The sequence below is a fragment of the Leptosomus discolor genome, chromosome 2 (genome assembly GCF_034619465.1).
Source record: "Leptosomus discolor isolate bLepDis1 chromosome 2, bLepDis1.hap2, whole genome shotgun sequence".
Lineage (NCBI taxonomy): Eukaryota > Metazoa > Chordata > Aves > Leptosomiformes > Leptosomidae > Leptosomus > Leptosomus discolor.
Window position 1 is genome coordinate 44358836 of NC_141392.1, and position 19658 is coordinate 44378493.

The following is a 19658-nucleotide window of genomic DNA, read 5'->3' on the forward strand; positions in this document are numbered from 1 at the left end:
CGAAGAATAAAACTTGGTACCCTTCTTTTTCTTGCCTTTGCCAGTTTCCTCTCCTTGCCAAAGTCTATACTAGTAAGGCCATTAGACAGCTACCCAAGCCACACTGCAGAGCAATTAGGAAGACTGATTCTTATTTGCCTGCAGTTATATATTACAATTGGCTAATGTATCCACAGAAGACTTACAACTGTATGTCACATCAATGAAGTGGCTTGTCTTTCAGGAAGAGAAAAGAAAGAAGAAAGTTGTATAGAGTATTTTGTCCTATGTTCATGGAATCTTTGTCCAAACTTTTGCATCATCACAGAACCCTCCCTTGCTCTTCACTTCCTATGCAAAGTGGATAAATCTAGCACCTGAACAAAAAGGGCAGTGGTTGGAAAACAGAAAGCAACAGTACAACTTCCCACAAGACTCACCTCCCAGTAGGTAAGATTAATTTCTCACCATTTCCCCCCATTACACTTGGTCAAATCACAGATAATCACTTGCAAATAAAGTGTGGTTAACAGTGGCTCCTTAGAGACGACAGTCCCTTAGGTAAGGATTACAAAGAACACGAAGACTTGTGTTCCATGTAAGAGACGGTAAGTCTCTTATAGCCTACAAGTCTTTAAGACTTGCTTGTGACAATATTCTTCCTTTTTTGAAAAACCTGACCCAGAGTTAAATTTGATCACAAAAAATTTGGTACCTACACTTTCTTGTCACATGCCACATTTGGGATCCAGGACATCTGAATTATTTTTTTCAGCAAGATATTTGAAAATGTAACGCTGTTTCCCCAAAACTCTACAACCAATAATTGTCTTTATTCATCTTTACTCATCTTTTTCAGGCTACTTATTTTAAGCTGGATTCTACAAGCTTGTGCTGCTTAAGTAATACTTTACTCCACTGAAATCAACAGAGAATATTTAAATAAAGTGAATGATGTACTTGGTTTGAAGAGGGTTTTATGTTTAAGGAAATGGTGCTTCTTGCAAACAAGATATCAAAGACTTAATTTCACAACATGGTGCTATAAGGTTTAATTCCTCACTCAGAAATACTACCAGGAGAAATATATTTTTCTCAAATATATGAAACATTCATCAAAACATTAATTTATACAGTTTTTAATTTGCATTAAATAAACTACAAAAACTCTGTCATGAGGATTTTTACTTATAGACAGACCATTGAGTCAAACTTAATTGCTCAGCACCTGTGAACTACTTTGGGTTACATTACATCCTGGAAAAATTACAAGATCAGACTGATGAAAAAAAAATAAAACACATATCAATGATTATGTTGGAAAAGACAAAACAATTAAGATATTTTGCACTGAATGGAAATATTTGTTTGCACAGAAAAACTATTTGGTTTATTCACACACAAATTGACTTATAGTATCTATATAATAGCAACAATGAAATCTTCTAGATGCCTATAATTAGCACAGACAAACAAAAATTGCATTTTATGTTGTGAAGAATATTAAATTGGTATTTTCAAAACCATTTAACATTCATAGTGAGCAGAAACCAGCTATTTGGGGCAATACAAATAACTATCAGCCTAAAAGCTAATATATACAAAAGAATAATTTTAGTCACATAGCTGCTGCACAGCTTAAGTTACTCATATGTAAGTTTGCAGGCTTGAAACTTGTGTATCAAATAGTTGCAGGGACATTTTCTGGAACTCAGTAGCTCCAAGGAAATATAGCTCCCTTGTTATTTAACTGAATAAAAAACACTGAAGACCTATCTTTCAAACATAAAGCAGATGCTTTACTTACACTCATGGTTATTTTTGGTTATGATTTTGGTTACTGTAGAATGTCCTTAATATTTTAATGATGTAACATTAACATAATAAAAATTGTGAGAGAGATGAATAGTAGAATCAAATAGAATAGTTTCAGTTGGAAAGGACCTACAATGATCATCTAGTCCAACTCCCTGACCACTTCAGGGCTGATCAAAAGCTAAAGCGTATTACTAAGGGCATGTCCAAATGCCTCCTCAACACTGACAGACTTGGGGTATTAGCTTATAGCAACTACTATAAGGTTTAAACGTCATTCGTTAGTTAGTTCCAAAAGCTTATAAATGCAAAATTATTGGAGAAATACTATTTAAAGTAGGCAATGGTTGAGAATTGCTCTAATTTTAACTCAAAAAAAAAATAACGAAAGCATCCTTATGAATGACAGAATAATTCATTCTATTAGAAATAACTAACAAAAAAGCAAGAAAGATAAGGACTTACAAGGTTGGTTATTGTCAGAGAAATTTTCCAGCTTCAACACTGAGCTCAGATTTATATAATCAATTTTCATTTAGTAAAACTAGCTGCTGTTGCACAAAGCAGATTACAGTGCGACTTGTTTAACCTTGTAGTAGCTGAGAGCTATAAATCTCAAGTGAAAGAAACCTTTCTACAATGTGTTGATGTTTTTGTACCTTCCAATTATTCTTCAATGCACAATAGTTCAGCTAGAGCAGTTAATATCCAAGCTATTAACTAATTTTCACCTTGATCTAGATCTCTCTTATTCCTCCCATACAATTCCTACAGCTGAGCATGCAATTGGCTAATACAATCCTCCATCCAAAAAAGTGTTTCAAGATCCAAATTGTTTCAATATCTGAGACTGGTTTACCTCTTCCTGTTTTGAACCGCTCCAGATCGAAAGGCAGTTTCATTGCTCTCATGCTGTCCTCACCTAGCATAAATAAGGATCATTTTCTTATAAATAATTGGAGGATTACAAATACCTGCTGTCTAACTGCCTTCTGCTTGGAAACCAGGTGAAGAAAACAAAGGAATTCACTAGACGTTTACAAGGGGAATGCTCTTAGCTGGAAGTGAATTTACTATACACGTTTACATCAACACACAGCTACAACAGGAATACTCTCAGCTGGAAGTTGGAACCAGATCCACCCACTCTGCACTTCCATTTGAAAAGTGCAGAAGGCATTAGAATAGGAAAACAGACTCTGGCCTTGTGATAGCATGCTGTTTGTAAAAATACTTCGGCTAATTTACTCCTGTGACTCTCTGGAGCTTTATGAGTGTCCAAGCCGGCCAAACTGCACAGCTTTCACAGGCCTATTACAAACACAGTTAGACCAGAAATCTCACTTCCCTTCAGAACCACAGTATTCCTTCACACCATTAGTTGCCCGTTTTAGCCAGGCAAAATTCCTTTAATTGCTGTCAGAGTTTTACCAACATGAAGACTGAACAACTTCAGTCTTTGAAAACAAAGAAATAAGAGGTTAATGCACTAACCCAATCAACCAGCTTCATTAGATGGATTTTAAATTTTACCTAGGAGTTTCTTCAGGATGCATTCTATCACTTGTATGGCTTTGTGGTGGGACAGTTTAACAATAACCAAAAAAACTAAGCTGCACGTACAACATTTTGTTATCTTTAGCTTTTCAAATTTCTCCAGGAACACTGTAATTCCATCCCAGTGCACACTGCATTTTGTCTATGTTTGCAAAGAGGTCTGGTTTTATATGCTCTTATTCCTCAGCTGACTGAGTCAGGGCTATCAAAGCCTAACTGGCTTCCAAGTTATAGCTTATACAAATGATGAACTAGAATGCCTTTCTGTTACTGTTTTAAAAGGCTCCTGCGTCAGACCCATCTAGTGTCCCCCACACTAGTATAGGCGGATTCTCTATCCTCATCTGAAGTGGAACAATGATTTAGCTTTTAGCAAAAATCAGGGAGTTTAGGCTTAGGAAAATACAAAATTTCTGTTGGTAACAGACCTGTTGGAGGACCTTCTCCTATGCCAGTGCTTCTGTAGCATGCCCTGTTAGAGATCTCAATCCTTAACTCCTAACCTAAAACTACAAACGACTGTATACACATTCTTTTGTCTTTCAGCACCTGGGCTCTGGGCACTCAGCTTTCTAGGCAACGGGAAGAAAGAGTGGTCTCTTCTCAATTGCTGTAGATGCTTTCTACCCATGTTAGGAGAAGCTATTAAGTACTAACTAAATACCAAGCTCAAGATGAGAGAAAATTAAAACTGCACATCTATTAAGCTCAAGATGAGAGAAAATTAAAACTGCACATCTATTAAAAGAAATAATTATTCTATAATTTAAAGTAGAGCTTCTCAATAGTGCTCAGGAACATATAATAAAGACGATATATGGGTAGGTGTAATTGGATGCAGTTGCCTTAGGAACAAATGTTCAGCACACAAAGCACGAAGCCTGCTTAAAAGGCAAGCTCAGACTTAAGCCTGGTGGGTGAAATCTGGATTGCCTGAAGTTAGTGACAAAAGTGCCGTGGGCTCGGCTGGAGTCAGGAATTCATCCCAACAGCTTTTCTAATTCTCTCATATTTACAAAATTATTACAAGTGCCGAGTTCAATAATATATTATTTTGAGCCAGAAGTGCTCCACTGGAGATGTATTTCTCAGTTTCCTTTGTGCAATAAATTCATCAAGAAATGGTATGTACCTAGGTAGTCATAAGAGAGTCTAGGTTTACACTCTAGAAATTCATAGAATCACAGAATGGTTTGGGTTGGAAGGGACCTTAAGATCATCTAGTCCAACCCCCCCGTCATGGGCAGGGACACCTTCCACCAGACCAGGTTGCTCAAAGCCCCATCCAACCTGGCCTTGAACACTGCCAGGGAGGGGGCAGCCACAGCTTCTCTGGACGACCTCTTCCAGTGTCTCACCACCCTCACAGTAACGAATTTCTTCCTAATACCTAATCTAAATCTCCCCTCTTTCAGTTTGAAACCGTTACCCCTCATCCTACTACTACCCTCCCTGATCAAGAGTCCCTCCCCATGTTTCCTGCAGGCTCCCTTTAAGCACTGGAAGGCCGCTGTAAGGTCTCCCCGGAGCCTGCTCTTCTCCAGGCTGAACAACCCCAACTCTCTCAGGCTGTCCCCACAAGGGAGGTGCTCCAGCCCCCTGATCATCTTTGTGGCCCTCCTCTGGACCTGCTCAAGCAGGTCCGTGTCTTTCTTGTGCTGGGGGTGGCCCCAGAACTGGATGCAGCACTGCAGGTGGGGTCTCACCAGAGCAGAGTAGAGGGGCAGAATCACCTCCCTCGACCTGCTGGCCACACTGCTTTTGATGCAGCCCAGGATGTGGTTGGCTTTCTGGGCTGTGAGCGCACATCGCTGGCTCATATTCAGTTTTTCATCTATGAGCAACCCCAAGTCCTTCTCTGCAGGGCTGTTCTTAACCCACTCATTGCCCAGCCTGTATCTGTGCTTCAATTCTGATATCATTCCCACTTCCAATGTATTTTTATTATGTAGACACGAGATACTGTGCTTTTAGAGAAGTGTTATTGTAGGATGTAAAAGAATTTGACATGCAGAAAGAAAACACTGTCTGGTATATGAGTGTCATTTTAAAGTAATATTAATAGCAAAGATTCCTATACAGATGCCACGCAAAAATCTTTTCATTTTCTGAGTTTTCTAGAAATAAATACAGAACACCTAATATTGCTTGCCAGAACAATTTCCAGTGAGATTCAACTTCTACTATGCACATGCCAGAAACAGAAGGTCCAAAGTATTGCTCCCAGTACAAGGCTCAATACATGTTTCTTGTCGATGCATTTCTCTACAAAGAATACACTTGTTCATGCTTCTATGATTTACCGCCCATTTTTGTTTCCATTTGGAGAAATACTACAAAATGCAAAACTACTTCTCGCCCTGTATGAAGTCAGAACACATACACAGCCCTCTAACTCTTCACGTCACTATTTGTAAGAGACAAAGAATTTCCTACAGATACTGAACAACACATTACTAAGGTGTAAAGTCTGAAATAGCAAAGGATACTATATTTTCTTTCTGTCTTTGAAAGAAGAAAAGCAAATAAATAAGCTGTTTATTAAATAATACTTCCCAAAGAGTGGGAAGTTATTTTATGAGCAGAAACCAGAAATCAAATTCTACTCTGCACGTTCTAAGAAGATCATCATAAGTCTTACAATCCAACTGTAGGAATGCAGTGATTTAAGATGTCTTTGTGCACTCTTCTTATATTCTCATATATGGAGAAACTATCCAGGAGTCAGATAGCCTCCTGAAATCCCTGAAGCCATGTGAACAGTAGCTCTATTCCTCCATGTTAATCTAATTTTCATTCCAACTCGTACTTTACCAGATTGAAAAAGGGAATATTTTGAAAAAGGGCTTTACTCCCTATATATTGGGAAGTTTATGTGGCTGGATGCAGAAGTCCTACAATATACCTACACTACTAATTAAATGTGAGTTTACCTTCATTTTCAAGACCCACCTGTCATTCCCATGACTATAGAGATGGCTTAAATTGTTTTTGAAGTCCTGAATGCACCATAATTCGCCTTATCTGGGCAAAATCTCTGGCTTGCATGAAACCTGAGCTCCCAAATTCAGGCCCACAGAATGCACTTACAATGTATGTAAGAAATAGCTGAAATACAAATCCTGAACAACAGAGGCCTTTAGTCACAACACATAATGTAGAAGTGTCAGGAAGACAATCTGTAAAAAAAAGCCTTTGGTGTTCTTTTCTCACTCCTCTTGCTCAACTTCAGCGTGATCCAAACTCCCAACTTCAGTTACAGACATTTTCCTTGGCTCTACTGACTTTTAGGGTTTTGTTTCTTGCCTAACTTTTTCTACTCTTACATTATTTTGTAATTTTTTTCTCTTTAACTAGCCTCTGAAAATCAAACCTAAACGTATTTATTTGCATTATAAATGTCTTATTGCTGACAGAAAGAAAGATCCACAACCGAGAAGTTAACAGGCCAATGGGACACTGCAAAACTAAACGCTACACAGCAAAAAATAATTTCAGCAAATTACAAGGACCAAGTTTTCTGTTATTAATTTCTGTTACACAGAAAGTGCTACCCAAAACCATAAGCAGTAGCTAGTGTCTAAGCTGAAAAATTAAACATGATTACCATAAAACTATTACCCACGTTAGTTTGCCCAAAAAATACCAGTATAAATGGCTGCATATTTCATTAAATCAGTCTCAAAGCTTTCAAAAGACACTGCGTAAAGTGAGCAAGAGAGCCAACAGAATCATAAAGCCATGAAGATGTATTTCCTGTTTCACAGTGCAAACACTGCAAGCAGTGAGTATTTCACTGGATGAGGTAGAGCCCCCAGACCGCCACAAGGCTCACAAACAGCACAGCTGCCAGCAAGTTTAAGACTCAAATGATTTGGCCTCCTCTAGGATGCATGCACAGTGGACAACAAACTCAACTTTCATGCTACTTTGGTACCTTAGCTGGTATGAAGAAGAGATGGTGAGGAAAAACATCAAATTTCTTGAATTTCCAAGGTAAAAGTCAAGGAAAAAAAAGACAAAACCCTTTGGGGGTATCAGCTCTACCATCTATTATTTCTATTGCAGTGGGATTGGTAGGACTTTGCACCACTGTTTGAAACTGAATATCTTGCTCCCTTTAGACATATAAGGCCCCTTTTCACAAACTGTTGCACAGGGGCAAATTATGGCAAAGCAAAAAGAATATTTAACTTCAAGATCAAGGCCTTATTATTTCCCTAGGAGCCAGTTCTGGAGTCTTGTCCTGGAGAAGCTCAAAGATTCAAATATCCTTGCCTCATAAAACTATATCCTGTTGGCTATATGAAGTCATCCTTATTTTTCTAAATGTTAGGCCACCTAAATTCCTACACTACTGGAACAGCTTTTCTCAGAAAAAAAAAAAACAAACAACCAGTTCTTACACTGGCCAGATATACTCATGGAAACAAAATGACAGGAAGCAAAATAAGGCATACCTGGTACAAATACCATGAGGCCCTCAAGTTCAAGAGAAAAATAGAGGTGTCTGAAACCACTCACGTTCACTTTTTTATATGGGGAGCTGGCTGACTGCAGCACAAGCTTGCCAAAGTTTAAAGAAAAGGAAATCAGGGAATACCACCCCTGCATCCCTCCTATCTATATCATGTTTCATGGAGTGGGTCATAAAGCAAATACTTCTCTATGGCCTTCCATGCAATCACAGCATTTTTTTTTGTTCCATGGATGTACTGAGGAATGAAATAACATGTGCTGAGTATAGATAATCAGAGAATCAAAAATGCTCAGGGAAGCAGGTTCTACAACAAGATACATTGCATGAAGGTTAGCTATTCCCTAGGCAGGAACCATGATCTGCAGATAGATTTCTTTCTTCAAACATAAATGGTCATTGTATTACTGTTCTTGGAGTAGTCATCATTCACTAGCACTAGTCTATGGCTTCAGCTTCCAAAAGAGAGAGAGGGACAGAACTACACCCTCAGGTGCTCCAGAGAAGGGCACTTTGCCAAAGGGATAAAGTTGCCTTTATGTAACTTTCCCATCCCTCTCTCTATCCTGAGGCTTATTTGACCTCATGTAAATGGCAGCAATTATCAGCAGCTTCTGATTTACACTAGGAATATGAAACACAAACACCTCAGTACATTAAAAAGAGATTAGGGCACAAAAACTCACCTTGAAGACAGGCCTGACAGGAGCTAGAATCTGGCAAAATTAGCTATTAGGCCAATGAGCATCACTGGTGATGTACTAAGCAATTTCAAGAGGGACAAACATCTGGGACCAAGAGCCTTTGTCCTTTTGTGGCTTTGTGTTGCAGTAACACTCCAGTTACACAATAGTATGTGATATTACAGTATGCTAGCACAGACTTTGCAGCCAGATTCCAATGCCATTATCTTAAGCAATTAATTGCTTTTATTAAACAGATAATTGATTTAAGTTGCAAATATACACCACACAGTACATCCCAGAACTATTACAGGAATTTACCCTGATGAAGGAAGGGCCTCCAATAAAGGTAGTTCCAAAAATAAGCATTTGTTCATAATTCTTGATAGTCTCCACATTCTTTTAAAACAAATTAGCTTGCTCCCTCATTAGTTTGTGGTTTTAGCAACAATCCATTATTAATGGATTCAACACACTTGATTAGTGAACATGTTCACATTTCTATTTAAAAAAATACCGTTCACCAGAGAAAGGAGTCTCAAATGCCAGATAACACCACTCTTCAAAACTGCTAACACTGGCCCTGACTTTACAAAGACATACAACTAGCTTTCGTTGTTGGTTTTCACAACGGAGACGTCAGTAGTATATTCTACCGAGCTAGCATTTGTTAAGGGCATAAAATGAATGCTGGAAGCCAACAGACCCATAATTGCTGTCCCATAGACTGCTTTCCATAAATGGCATACTGTAGATGACATGCAATTAAAGGTGCACTGAAAACAACCAATTAATTTGTTTAAACAGCAAACAAATAAAAAAGCAGGGGAGGGCATTTTGTAGGTGGTAATTTTTAGTTTCTTCACTGTGAAAACTAGATACAAAATATAAAACATTGTTTAGTAAACAAGTTACTAAATGTTCACTAAACATTTACCATTTACTAAATATTCACTAAACAATTAAAAATGCGTAGTAAACCAGTTTAAATTACAAATTTTAAAACTTAAAATCTGTGATTAATAAAGCTCTATATTGTAACAGGAACCAGTTACCTGGTTAGCACTGGTCAAAAAGTACTTTTCTTACCACCTGCCAAAAGCCAAAGAACCCTCATGTCTCTTCTCCATTGGAATTGTCTTGAAAAAGAAACTTCTAAAAGGCTCGCTATATTTTAATCTCCCTTTTTCTTTAAATATTCATGTGGTATCTTTGCAGCTGCTCAGTATTCATCATCTGTACTCCTCTGCCCTGTTTCCTGTGGCCAAATTGTGCTATTCCATACTCATTCTCAGTTGCAAGACCACCCAAAGAGTTAAAGTACATGGGGGCCAAAGGTTCCTTTTCCAATGAGAAATGTCTCCTGTAATATTCTGCGACATCCACTGCAGACTTATGATTTGGTCTCTGAAATATTTTCAGACTGTCTCTGGGGACAGTTCTTCTCAGTTACAGTGAGTACTATACATATGGGGAAATGGCTTGAGGAGCTTTTGTGTGAGCTGTCATGTGGATCGGTAATATCCCTGGTTTGTGTATAACCACATGCAGGTTTAGCTTGCAGCAGACAACTATAGCTGACATTTGAAAATACAATGCTATAGTACTTTTAAATCTGCAATGCAATTCATTACCATTGCTTTCTTTCACCTCATGTAGGAGTCACTAAGTTTTCTCAGCTGTTTTTGCAAGCATAACAATTAGTTATGTTAGTATTGCCAATGAAGAGCATCAAAAAAAAAAGAATAGGGCCTCAGACACCAGAAGCCTGGCTTGAAAAAAAAAAAAAAAAAAGAGAGAGATAAAGCACATATATTTACTTGTCTTCTAAGCTTCAGGGTGGGGTTGAACTATAGATCAACCCTGGGGCAGCTATCCAAATTTGTCTCCCAGAGCAAAGCATCTAGAGGTTACGCCATATTTTCACCTGAAAAGCGAGATTCTCCTGTAATTATTTGGCCTCAGGAACAGCAACGTGACCGATACCACCAAGTCTTGCACCAGTTATAAGAGCATTACATTCAGTATTTAAGTATTGGAAAGCAAGTAATCAGTTTTAAATTAATCACTTACAGTTTGCCTGAAAATGGCTTTCCCCAGAGAAAACAATACTCTTCAAATTCTGTCTTTGAACTTCTGGAGATTCCTGTGTATGACCTCAAAAAATAGGACACTTGCTCAGATGCAAATACGTGAAAACAGTATTTGCACAAATCTCAAGCATTAATATTTTTATCCTGATTCGTATCCCCACTGGATTTGCTTTTGGCAAGTGTGAAAGTTACTGCATTCAATGGCACATGAAAAGCAGGTCACGAGGAGGAACACTGGGGATCAGCTGTAAACACTGGTCTTTAGCTGTATAACTGATACTCAGATATTTATAAGGGTACAATGCTCATACTTTTAATTAGCTAAAGCCAACACTAAACTACTATCTCAAAAAGCTAGCAAAGTTCAGTAACTGAGGCATTTTCACACTTAAGACTATTATGCTTTCTGAAAACGTTCAGGATATTTGTAAGTCAATGTGTTCCAATATGTTACTTATATTGGTTGTAGCACTTAAATTCCATGTGCAGGTCAAGCCCTACTGTGCTACATGCTGATGAGTACTACATTGAGATTGTGGGCACTAAAACTGTATTGTTTATTTTGTGTTTGTTGAAATAACTATGAAGAAACATTAAAAATAGGAAACCAATATTTAAAGTAGCAGGGAGTAGCAGAGCCAGAGAACTTCAGTTACTGGACACAATCTTTCTCTTTCACCTGAACAACAACATGCCACTTAAGTTATCACTGGAACAACCTGGAATTATTCACAAGGTCAAAGTGTCATAGAAATGTATGTTCACAAGCCGTGAACCACAGACTGCAGTCAATTCTTTCTGCAGATAGAGTAGTATCTGGCACACAAAGGGAAGTGAATAACAGTGGAAGGTCAGGTGGTCTCTTGGGCGTCTAAAGGAAGCAAGGGACCCATACAATCCTGATTTGCCCGTAAGAAGTCTGTATTTAGGAATACATGCTAAGGATATTTGAAAGTCCTTGTTTTAGAAGAAAGAGCCTAACCTCAAACAAGGAGTAGAAGCACGTGATCCGTAGGAAGAGGTAAAGATTGCAAAATAGGGATAACTGGCTCAAGCCCACATGAATATATTTAAAATACTAATCACATAATGACAGATTGTGATATTGAATCACCACAAAATAGACCTAGCTAATGTAAAGGAAAAAATGAGGGTTTGGCAAAGGTGCTAGCCGTGCACATTTCAGGTGGAAACAAGAGCCCTGCCAATTGCTACAATAATTAAAACAGACAAGTCTTCCATACAGATGAGCAAGACAGTTCAAGAGTTTATTGACACCTGTATTTCTCAGGTACAGTAAAGATCCTAGGGACTACACTTCTAAAAATATTTAGAAATCTAATTCCTACTGATAACGGCACAAAATGGAAACTTCAAATACGGCTATTTACCTCCAAACTTGTCTGTGCTATTAAACTTAAGTCACAGGCTTTTAGAGGCAGAAATCACAGTAATTTACTTAACCTTCATGGAAGCGAACAGCACTGCTAATATAGCCCTAACAATGGTCTGATCTCCATACAACAAAAAGGCTGTCACTGGGATCTACAAATTTTGTGGTGTTTTGTGTTGTGATTTTTTTTTTTAAATTCAAATCTTCGGTCCCTATGTGTTAATTAAAAAAAATTTTAAAGTCAATTAACATACCTCTTGTTGATAACTAGGTTTACACAAATATTGAGCACTGTTTTTGACATAGCTGCACCAGAGTATGATTTGACAATCTGACTGCATCTTACGTGTGTTTCTTCCCCTCTGCCTTTGCATTTGAGAAATCAAATCAGATGCTGCAAAATAGTCCGCATGGGACAAATACAAATATTTGATTTAGACTGGAGAGCAGTTATTCACATAATTAGTTACCCTGAAAATCAATAGTGAGAATTTCAGAAAAATAAGAACTGCTGGACTGGATCAGGACACACTTCTATCCTCTTTCTGAAGGTGGGCAGATGCTATGGAGAAAAGTGCAAGAAACCCTCAAGAAGCATCCCCCTCCCAGCCTAAAAGCAGCTAATGTGAATGCTGAACAAAGTTTAATATTCTCTCCAATATTTTTCCCAACTTACTACAATTCAGTGTTGTCACTGCTGTCAATTACAAACCCTTGAATTCTTGATCTCAAGAACAAATTACATGTTTTCTTCAAAATTATGTCTTTTCTAACAGTTTTTAATTGATGACTTTTCAGATTCATTGACTGTCCCCCTTTTTTTCTCTTATGACACAATAACACCTCTTTATCTGCCTGAGCAGTATGTGTCAGTACTTCCCATACTTTTGTTTCAACCTCTTTAAGGTAAACAGCCAAAACTCTTGAGGCTCTTTCTAGATTGTCTGTACTTTTTCTCTTTACTCATCTCAGAGCCTTCTGTAATCTTTTTTGAGAGGAGATAACCAGTATTACACAGTTTTTCCCTTGGCTGTACCACTAAATTCTCTGAAGGCATCATAACACAGAAGTATGTTACATTATTCCAGTTCCTAAAATCTGGTTTGCAAGTGCAGTCAAACAGCAGAGGTCTTCCCTGAGCTGTGTACAGTCCCGAACTATTCCCTCTCACCAGCTGATGTAATGATGTGAAATTTTGCAGGTAATTTTAGCATTTTCAGGAAACACGAGGCTTCTATTTGTGATAACTGAATGTCATTTGTTGACATTTGGGCTATTCACCTGGTGGGTCATGTCTCCCTAGAGTAATGATGTGTCCTTTCTCATTCTGTGCAATCCACATCAGTTCGTGTCTTCAGCAGATTTTCACTTCTTCCTCCCCTCTTTCCATCTAATTTATAAATATCTTAAATACTGGAGTTGGTACATAACCTTGAGGTATCCCAGTGTGTTTTAAATGGTCAGGTTTTTACTGCAACAAAACTAGTCTCCAAGCAAGTTTTGGGGTCATGGCAACACTATCTCTGATTATCTCTTGTAGTTTTTAAACAAAACTCTGAGGGAAAACTAGCAAAAGCTTTCTGAATGTCTCAAACAATTATACATATACATACATACATATACATGCATATATATAAACAGTCTAAATGAAGTATGAGAGGAATACAGTTCAATGTGAAAAAAACAGATCTGGCCCTACAGGTGATTTAGTTACAATAAAAAGAAGGTCGCTGAGAGAGATAGACCAAATCCAGATTGACTACGGACTTACTTTCCAGAAAGCAGGTCCGTTATTAATGCACTCCATAATTATAGTGCAAACGGCACCTAAATGTCTACAAGCATGCACAACATAACAAAAAGTACCCAGGGTGCAATCTGAACTTAAAAATTGTTTGTTCACAGTCCGTGGGCCAACTAAGCCTTCTAAATGAAAAGTCACAAGGAGGCAAGTCCATATCCCAAAACTGGGCAGAAGCCTGGCTTGAAGGAGTATTCAAAGAGGTTTCAAAGTGGCTGTTACAAAGCTAACTTCCCACTTTCCATGATCTACCCCATTTATATGCATTCAGCTGACGCAGATCAACACAGCTCTGCTTCAGCCACGCTATATTACACCAGCTAGAGATGGGTCTTTTCTTCTGCATGTTCTTCCACATTCCTAGCAACTCAAATTTTAAATTGGCAACAACTTCACATAACCTATTACTTTTAGACATACATTTATGAAACTCAGACACTTTGTGTATTTATCCCCCACCATTACAACTCAAGTATGTAATTTTGTAATTCAGGTCAAGTTACCAGAGAAAATATAACTACAATAGAAGGCTTTGGCTTGCAATTAACTTTTCCAGACACAGTTATAAATTTCAACAAATAGGTTATAATTGAAGAGCCAGCATGACCTCTGTTATTTCAGAGGGTTCAGCCATAGCAGCTCAGCACGACTTCAGCTTGACTATTAGTCACTCTGTCAGACAGAAGCATGAACATCCAACTCAGTCTAGCATCAGCTATGATCTGATCCTGTGAACTGACCTGAACAAGCTCTACTCTGAGGAATAGTCCCAATCCAGGCAATGGAATTGCTCTTAGAGAAATCCCATACTCCCTGTGAGTAAAGTAGCAAATATCAGATATTTCTGTCATAATCTCAATCAAGAAAAATAGAAGGCTCTTACAGAAGGAGTCTTAGAATATTTATTAGTAAAGTCCTATTATCAAGCAAACAGGAGTGGCTCTTCCTCACAGAAAAACTGAACTAGAACTGTGTACCACATTTTCTTGTATCATTCTCTTCCATTATTAAGCACACTGCCAAACAGATAATCCACGAGTAAATATTGGAGACTGTTTACACTTAATACTTAGAAAAGTACAATGAAAACAATCACTTTATCAGAGACAGTCTTCCCAGGAAAGCAATGATTTCTGCTACAGCAGAATCCTTTTTACAACAAAAACCGCTGTGATGTTACAAACAACATTAAGACAACAAAAATATTTTTATGACTTCAGTTAATTGGTAAGTTATTCTTAAGACTTGCCAATTCATGCAGTTGCCATCGTGGTGATGAAAGATGGACAAGAAACAGGGTGCTACATGCAGAAATACTACTTGATATATTACAACCACTCAAGGTACCTCTTCCTTTGTAAACCACATATGTGGAGGAATACAGCTACGTCCCTCTTCATATTGGTATCAGAGGAAGTTTCTTTCTCAAGTGCAGGCATATGGAAGAAACAGTTCCACTTCACATAGGAAAAGGCTTAACACTCAGACCAAGTGCTGTGAAAATCCGACAGACCCCCGAAACAACGGAAAGACACATTGATAATGTTTAACTTGTGAAAACAGTATGTGCATGAATGCGCTGGGGCTTTTACACAGCTGTCACAAAGATGGTAATCAGCATCACTAACTGCGTCTGCAACACCAAGACAAATATTTGACCTATTTTCTTACCAGAACGTAACCGTGGTGATCATTGCACTGTGCTCCTTGTGAGCCAGCCACTGCCTAAGGACTATCGCAACACAGGCAGGGAATTCTTTGCAGAGAGCGGGAGCACTTCCACGGGGCGAGTTTCTCCCACGGGCAAAGCCATCAGCCCCCCCGCGGACACGCTTATTAGCCCCTCTGGTCCGCGGGCCTCTCCCCCCCGCCAAGCCCCGGTGCTTGTCCCCCTCCTCGCAACCCCCCACCCCCCACCCCCGCCGGGCCGTGTCGGGGACTCACGTTTGTAGCTGGCGGCCCAGGGCTGGTAGCCGTAGTAGCCGGTGATGCGGAGGATCCGCTCCTCGATGGAGGTGAGCCCCACGGAAGCGCTGGTGAGGTCCTCCACGGAGCGGGACCACTTCAAGTCCTCTTTGATGGCCTCGTCCACCACCAGGTACTTCAGCTGCCGCAGCTGCGGGCTGATGTCGGACAGCCGCCGAGGGCTGACATCGGGGGAGCGCCGCATGCCGCTGGGGGCCGAGAGAGGGGCGTCAGCGGGGGGCGGGGGGGAGTCGTGGCTGCCGGCGCCGCCGCCCCCCGCCGGCCCGAGGCGAAGTTGGCGGCGGGCGGCGGGACCGCCGCCGGCAGGTGAGCGGGCCCGGCGCCCGCGGCGCCGCAAACTTTCCTCACCGCCTTCCACCGGAGCGACCCCCGGGGGCAGGCAGCGCCGCCGGCTGAGGTGGGGTGTACCCGTCCCTCCCAGCCCACCCGGCCCGTCCCCGCAGCGGTACTCACAGGGTGGCGGCTTTGCCCCGCGCGGAGCCGTTGGGGAACTCCCGGATCCCCATGGGGAGCAGCAGCGATGGCTGGGGGGCGCCCAGACTTCACGGCGGGGCGAGCCGGCGGCGCTCACCGGCCGGGTAAGAGACGGGAAGGAAGGAAGGAAGGATGGAAGTGAGGGAGCGGGGATGCGGCAGCCCCCGCGGCAGAGGGTCCCCGGGCTGGCGCTGGCCCCCGGCGGGAGAGGCAGGCGAGGAGACGGGCGGAGCGCCGCTGCCGCCTGCGAAGCGCCGGCGGCGGGGGCCGGGCAGGGCAGGGCGCGCTCCGCGCCCACCGCCCCGCGCGTTGCCGCCGGCCGCCAGCAGGGGGAGCCCCGTGGCCCCGCGGCCGCCAACAGCCCGTGCCGCTCGCCCCCTGGCGGGCGGCCGTGGGGCGGGGCGGGGCGGGGCGGGGGCCGCGGCAGCCTCGCCTCCCCCCGGGGGGGCCGCCGGCTCCCTGCTCGGCCGAGGGACGGCCGGTGCCCGGCCGGTGCCCGCTCCCGCGCTCGCCTCGCACCGCCGGTGGGGCGGGGCTCCGGTCGGGTGGCCGGGGCGCGGCCCCGGCGCTGAGGGAGCCGAGCCGCCGCGGTGCGAGGCGGGGGCGGCCGCCGCCCGGAGGGAGCGCGGCTCTGGAACGGGCTGCAGCGTTTTTCTCGGTGTCTCCTCGACCGGCACCCGTTAGGAAGCAGCGACGGCCCAGCGGTGCGAAGGAGCCGGGGCACGGGCGGGTGCCGGGTACCCCGGCAGAAGGGGCACCCGCCGGGAGGGGAGCAGCCGCAGCCGGCCTCGGTGGGACACGGGGTGAGCGTAGATGAGTGCCTTGTAGAAACACTTCATTCGCAGCCAAAAAAATGAAAATTTGTTAAGAGACAAAATTTGATCATCTACAAGCAGAGATAGTTGAAGTTAAGGAAATTTTTGTGTATATGTATGTTTCTCATAGGAAAAAAGAACGAAATCCAAGGAGAAAGGACTGTTCCATTTCATCACTGCATAACCTCAGTTTGCCTGGAACACTGGAACACGAAGGTATTGAATGTGGAAGTGAGCTGGTATCGGTTGAATGCAATCTTTCGCTGTTGCTGAAGGTAATGTTATAGGATCACTGCACCGTCGTCAGAAAGTAAAAAAGTCTCCAGCAGATGAAAGCCAAACTAGTTGTCATCTTAAATACACACGTGCTAAACAATGCACTGAATTGATTTCATTTCCTATGCAACCCTTATTTGAGCCTGTGAAAGTGAAAATGTGTGTTGCTGAGGATATCAGTTCCAAAATCCAATACAGGTGAACAGGAGTGATCCAGCAGTGCCAGCAGAGAAGAACCGTGCAGGCGTTTGACACTGCCTACCTGGAAAGTGTCAGAGCACCTTGCAAGGTACACAAACCAATGCAGAAGGATGATTTAGGTAAAGATGAGAGGGTGAAAACACAACGCTTGCTAGATCTACAGATACTGATTACTGGCTTGATTTAAGTCTCTTTAGGGCATTCAGGGCAGGAGTAGCGATAACAACAGGCACGAATGGGATTAATGTCTTCGGTCAAGCCTCCAAAGTCCAGCATCTTTCCATATGCAGAGCCCGTGCTCTCTCTGGCCTTAAGTGATGGACAAGGACAGGATTTAATCCGAGAATTGCCTGTAATACTGCATGTATCTGGTGCCAAAGTCCTCCATTATTATAGGTACAAGATTCTCAAAGAGTACTAAAAATAATGTAATATAGGTCCACAAATTCAAGTCTGGGCTGGCTGAGCTCAGTACAGGACTAATTCACATCGGCTTGAGAAAACAGTTGAAATAAAGTTTTTAGTCCCAGAGCAAGCAAAGGTTCCAACAACCAAGCAAGCGACATTGTTGACCAGCTGAGTAGCGACACCTGCTGAGTACTCACTACCTCTCAGCGTGGGCTGGTACACAGTAACAGGGGCTTCATTAGCCCTGCTAGAAATTTTGTTTCTGTCCCTGAAGTGTTTAGCTGCCCATTTTCTGTAGCCCCAGAGAGGAGCCGTGGAAGTCTCCACTTTAATATGCCAGAACCATCTCATTCCCCTGTCCCATAAAGATTGTTAAGACTGTTTTTCTGCTGTTTTATTCTGTCCCAGCTACTGTCATTTCAAGGTGTAAATGAAATGACAGATGGGTGTTAATGCTTTCTCCTGTCATGCAGGCAAGTGACTTTGGACAGCTTGGGTGGCAGTGCTGACAAACTTGAAGTGAGCATGCATCTTGCAAGAGGGAAAACACAGGAGTGAAGATTTTAAAGTTCATTGAAATGTTCATAAAGATGACATTTCAAAATTGTAGTAAGAGGCAACATTAATATAGCTAGCTCTTAGGATCTTATCAAACCTTGCTGCAAGTGATGTTTCTTCTTAAAAAATAACAGCTGCTGCAGACATGCAGTAAAAATTCTCGTGTATATTATTTTAATTATGTTTAAGCATTGTAGCTAAAACTGAAACATTACAATATGGCATGGGACATGTTAATAGATAAAGTATGGGATCCGACATGATTTGGGATTTGTAGATTTATGGAGCTACTTAAGATTTTTAATACGAGGAGAGACAATACTGTAGTATACTAGCAATCATAGAATCATAGAATGGTTTGGGTTCGAAGGGACCTTAAAGATCATCTAGTTCCAACCCCCCTGCCATGGGCAAGAACACCTTCCACCAGACCAGGTTGCTCAAAGCTCCACCCAACCTGGCCTTGAACACTTCCAGGGAGGGGGCAGCCACAGCTTCTCTGGGCGACCTCTTCCAGTGTCTCACCACCCTCACAGTAACGAATTTCTTCCTAATACCTAATCTAAATCTCCCCTCTTTCAGTTTGAAACTGTTACCCCTCATCCTATCACTACCCTCCCTGATCAAAAGTCCCTCCCCACATTTCCTGCAGGCTCCCTTTAAGCACTGGAAGGCCGCTGTAAGGTCTCCCTGGAGCCTTGCTCTTCTCCAGGCTGAACAACCCCAACTCTCTCAGGCTGTCCCCATAGGGGAGGTGCTCCAGCCCCCTGATCATCTTTGTGGCCCTCCTCTGGACCTGCTCAAGCAGGTCCGTGTCTTTCTTGTGCTGGGGGTGACCCCAGAACTGGATGCAGCACTGCAGGTGGGGTCTCACCACAGTAGAGGGACAGAATCACCTCCCTCAACCTGCTGGCCACGCTTCTTTTGATACAGCCCAGGATGCAGTTGGCTTTCTGGGCTGCAAGTGCACATCTCTGGCTCATGTCTAGCTTTTCATCTACCAGCACCCCCACATCCTTCTCTGCAGGGCTGCTCTCAACCCACTTACTGCCCAGCCTGTATCTGCTTGGGATTGCCTGACCCAGATGCAGGACCTTGCACTTGGCCTTGTTAAATTTCATGAGGTTTGTATGGGCCCACCT

At 42.1% G+C, this 19658-nt stretch overlaps 1 protein-coding gene across 1 annotated transcript in view; it reads right to left on the reverse strand.

Annotated features, from left to right (window-relative positions):
* The window catches only part of SLC35F3 (solute carrier family 35 member F3), a 182286-nt gene extending 165996 nt beyond the window's left edge, over positions 1-16290 (reverse strand). The window contains exons 1-2 of the mRNA XM_086460988.1: positions 16238-16290; positions 15743-15972 (exon numbers count right to left, since the gene is read on the reverse strand). Of these exons, the coding sequence (XP_086317114.1) occupies positions 15743-15972; positions 16238-16290 (283 nt within the window). The remainder of the gene's footprint in view (positions 1-15742; positions 15973-16237) is intronic.
* Between the last annotated feature and the right edge of the window lie 3368 nt (positions 16291-19658).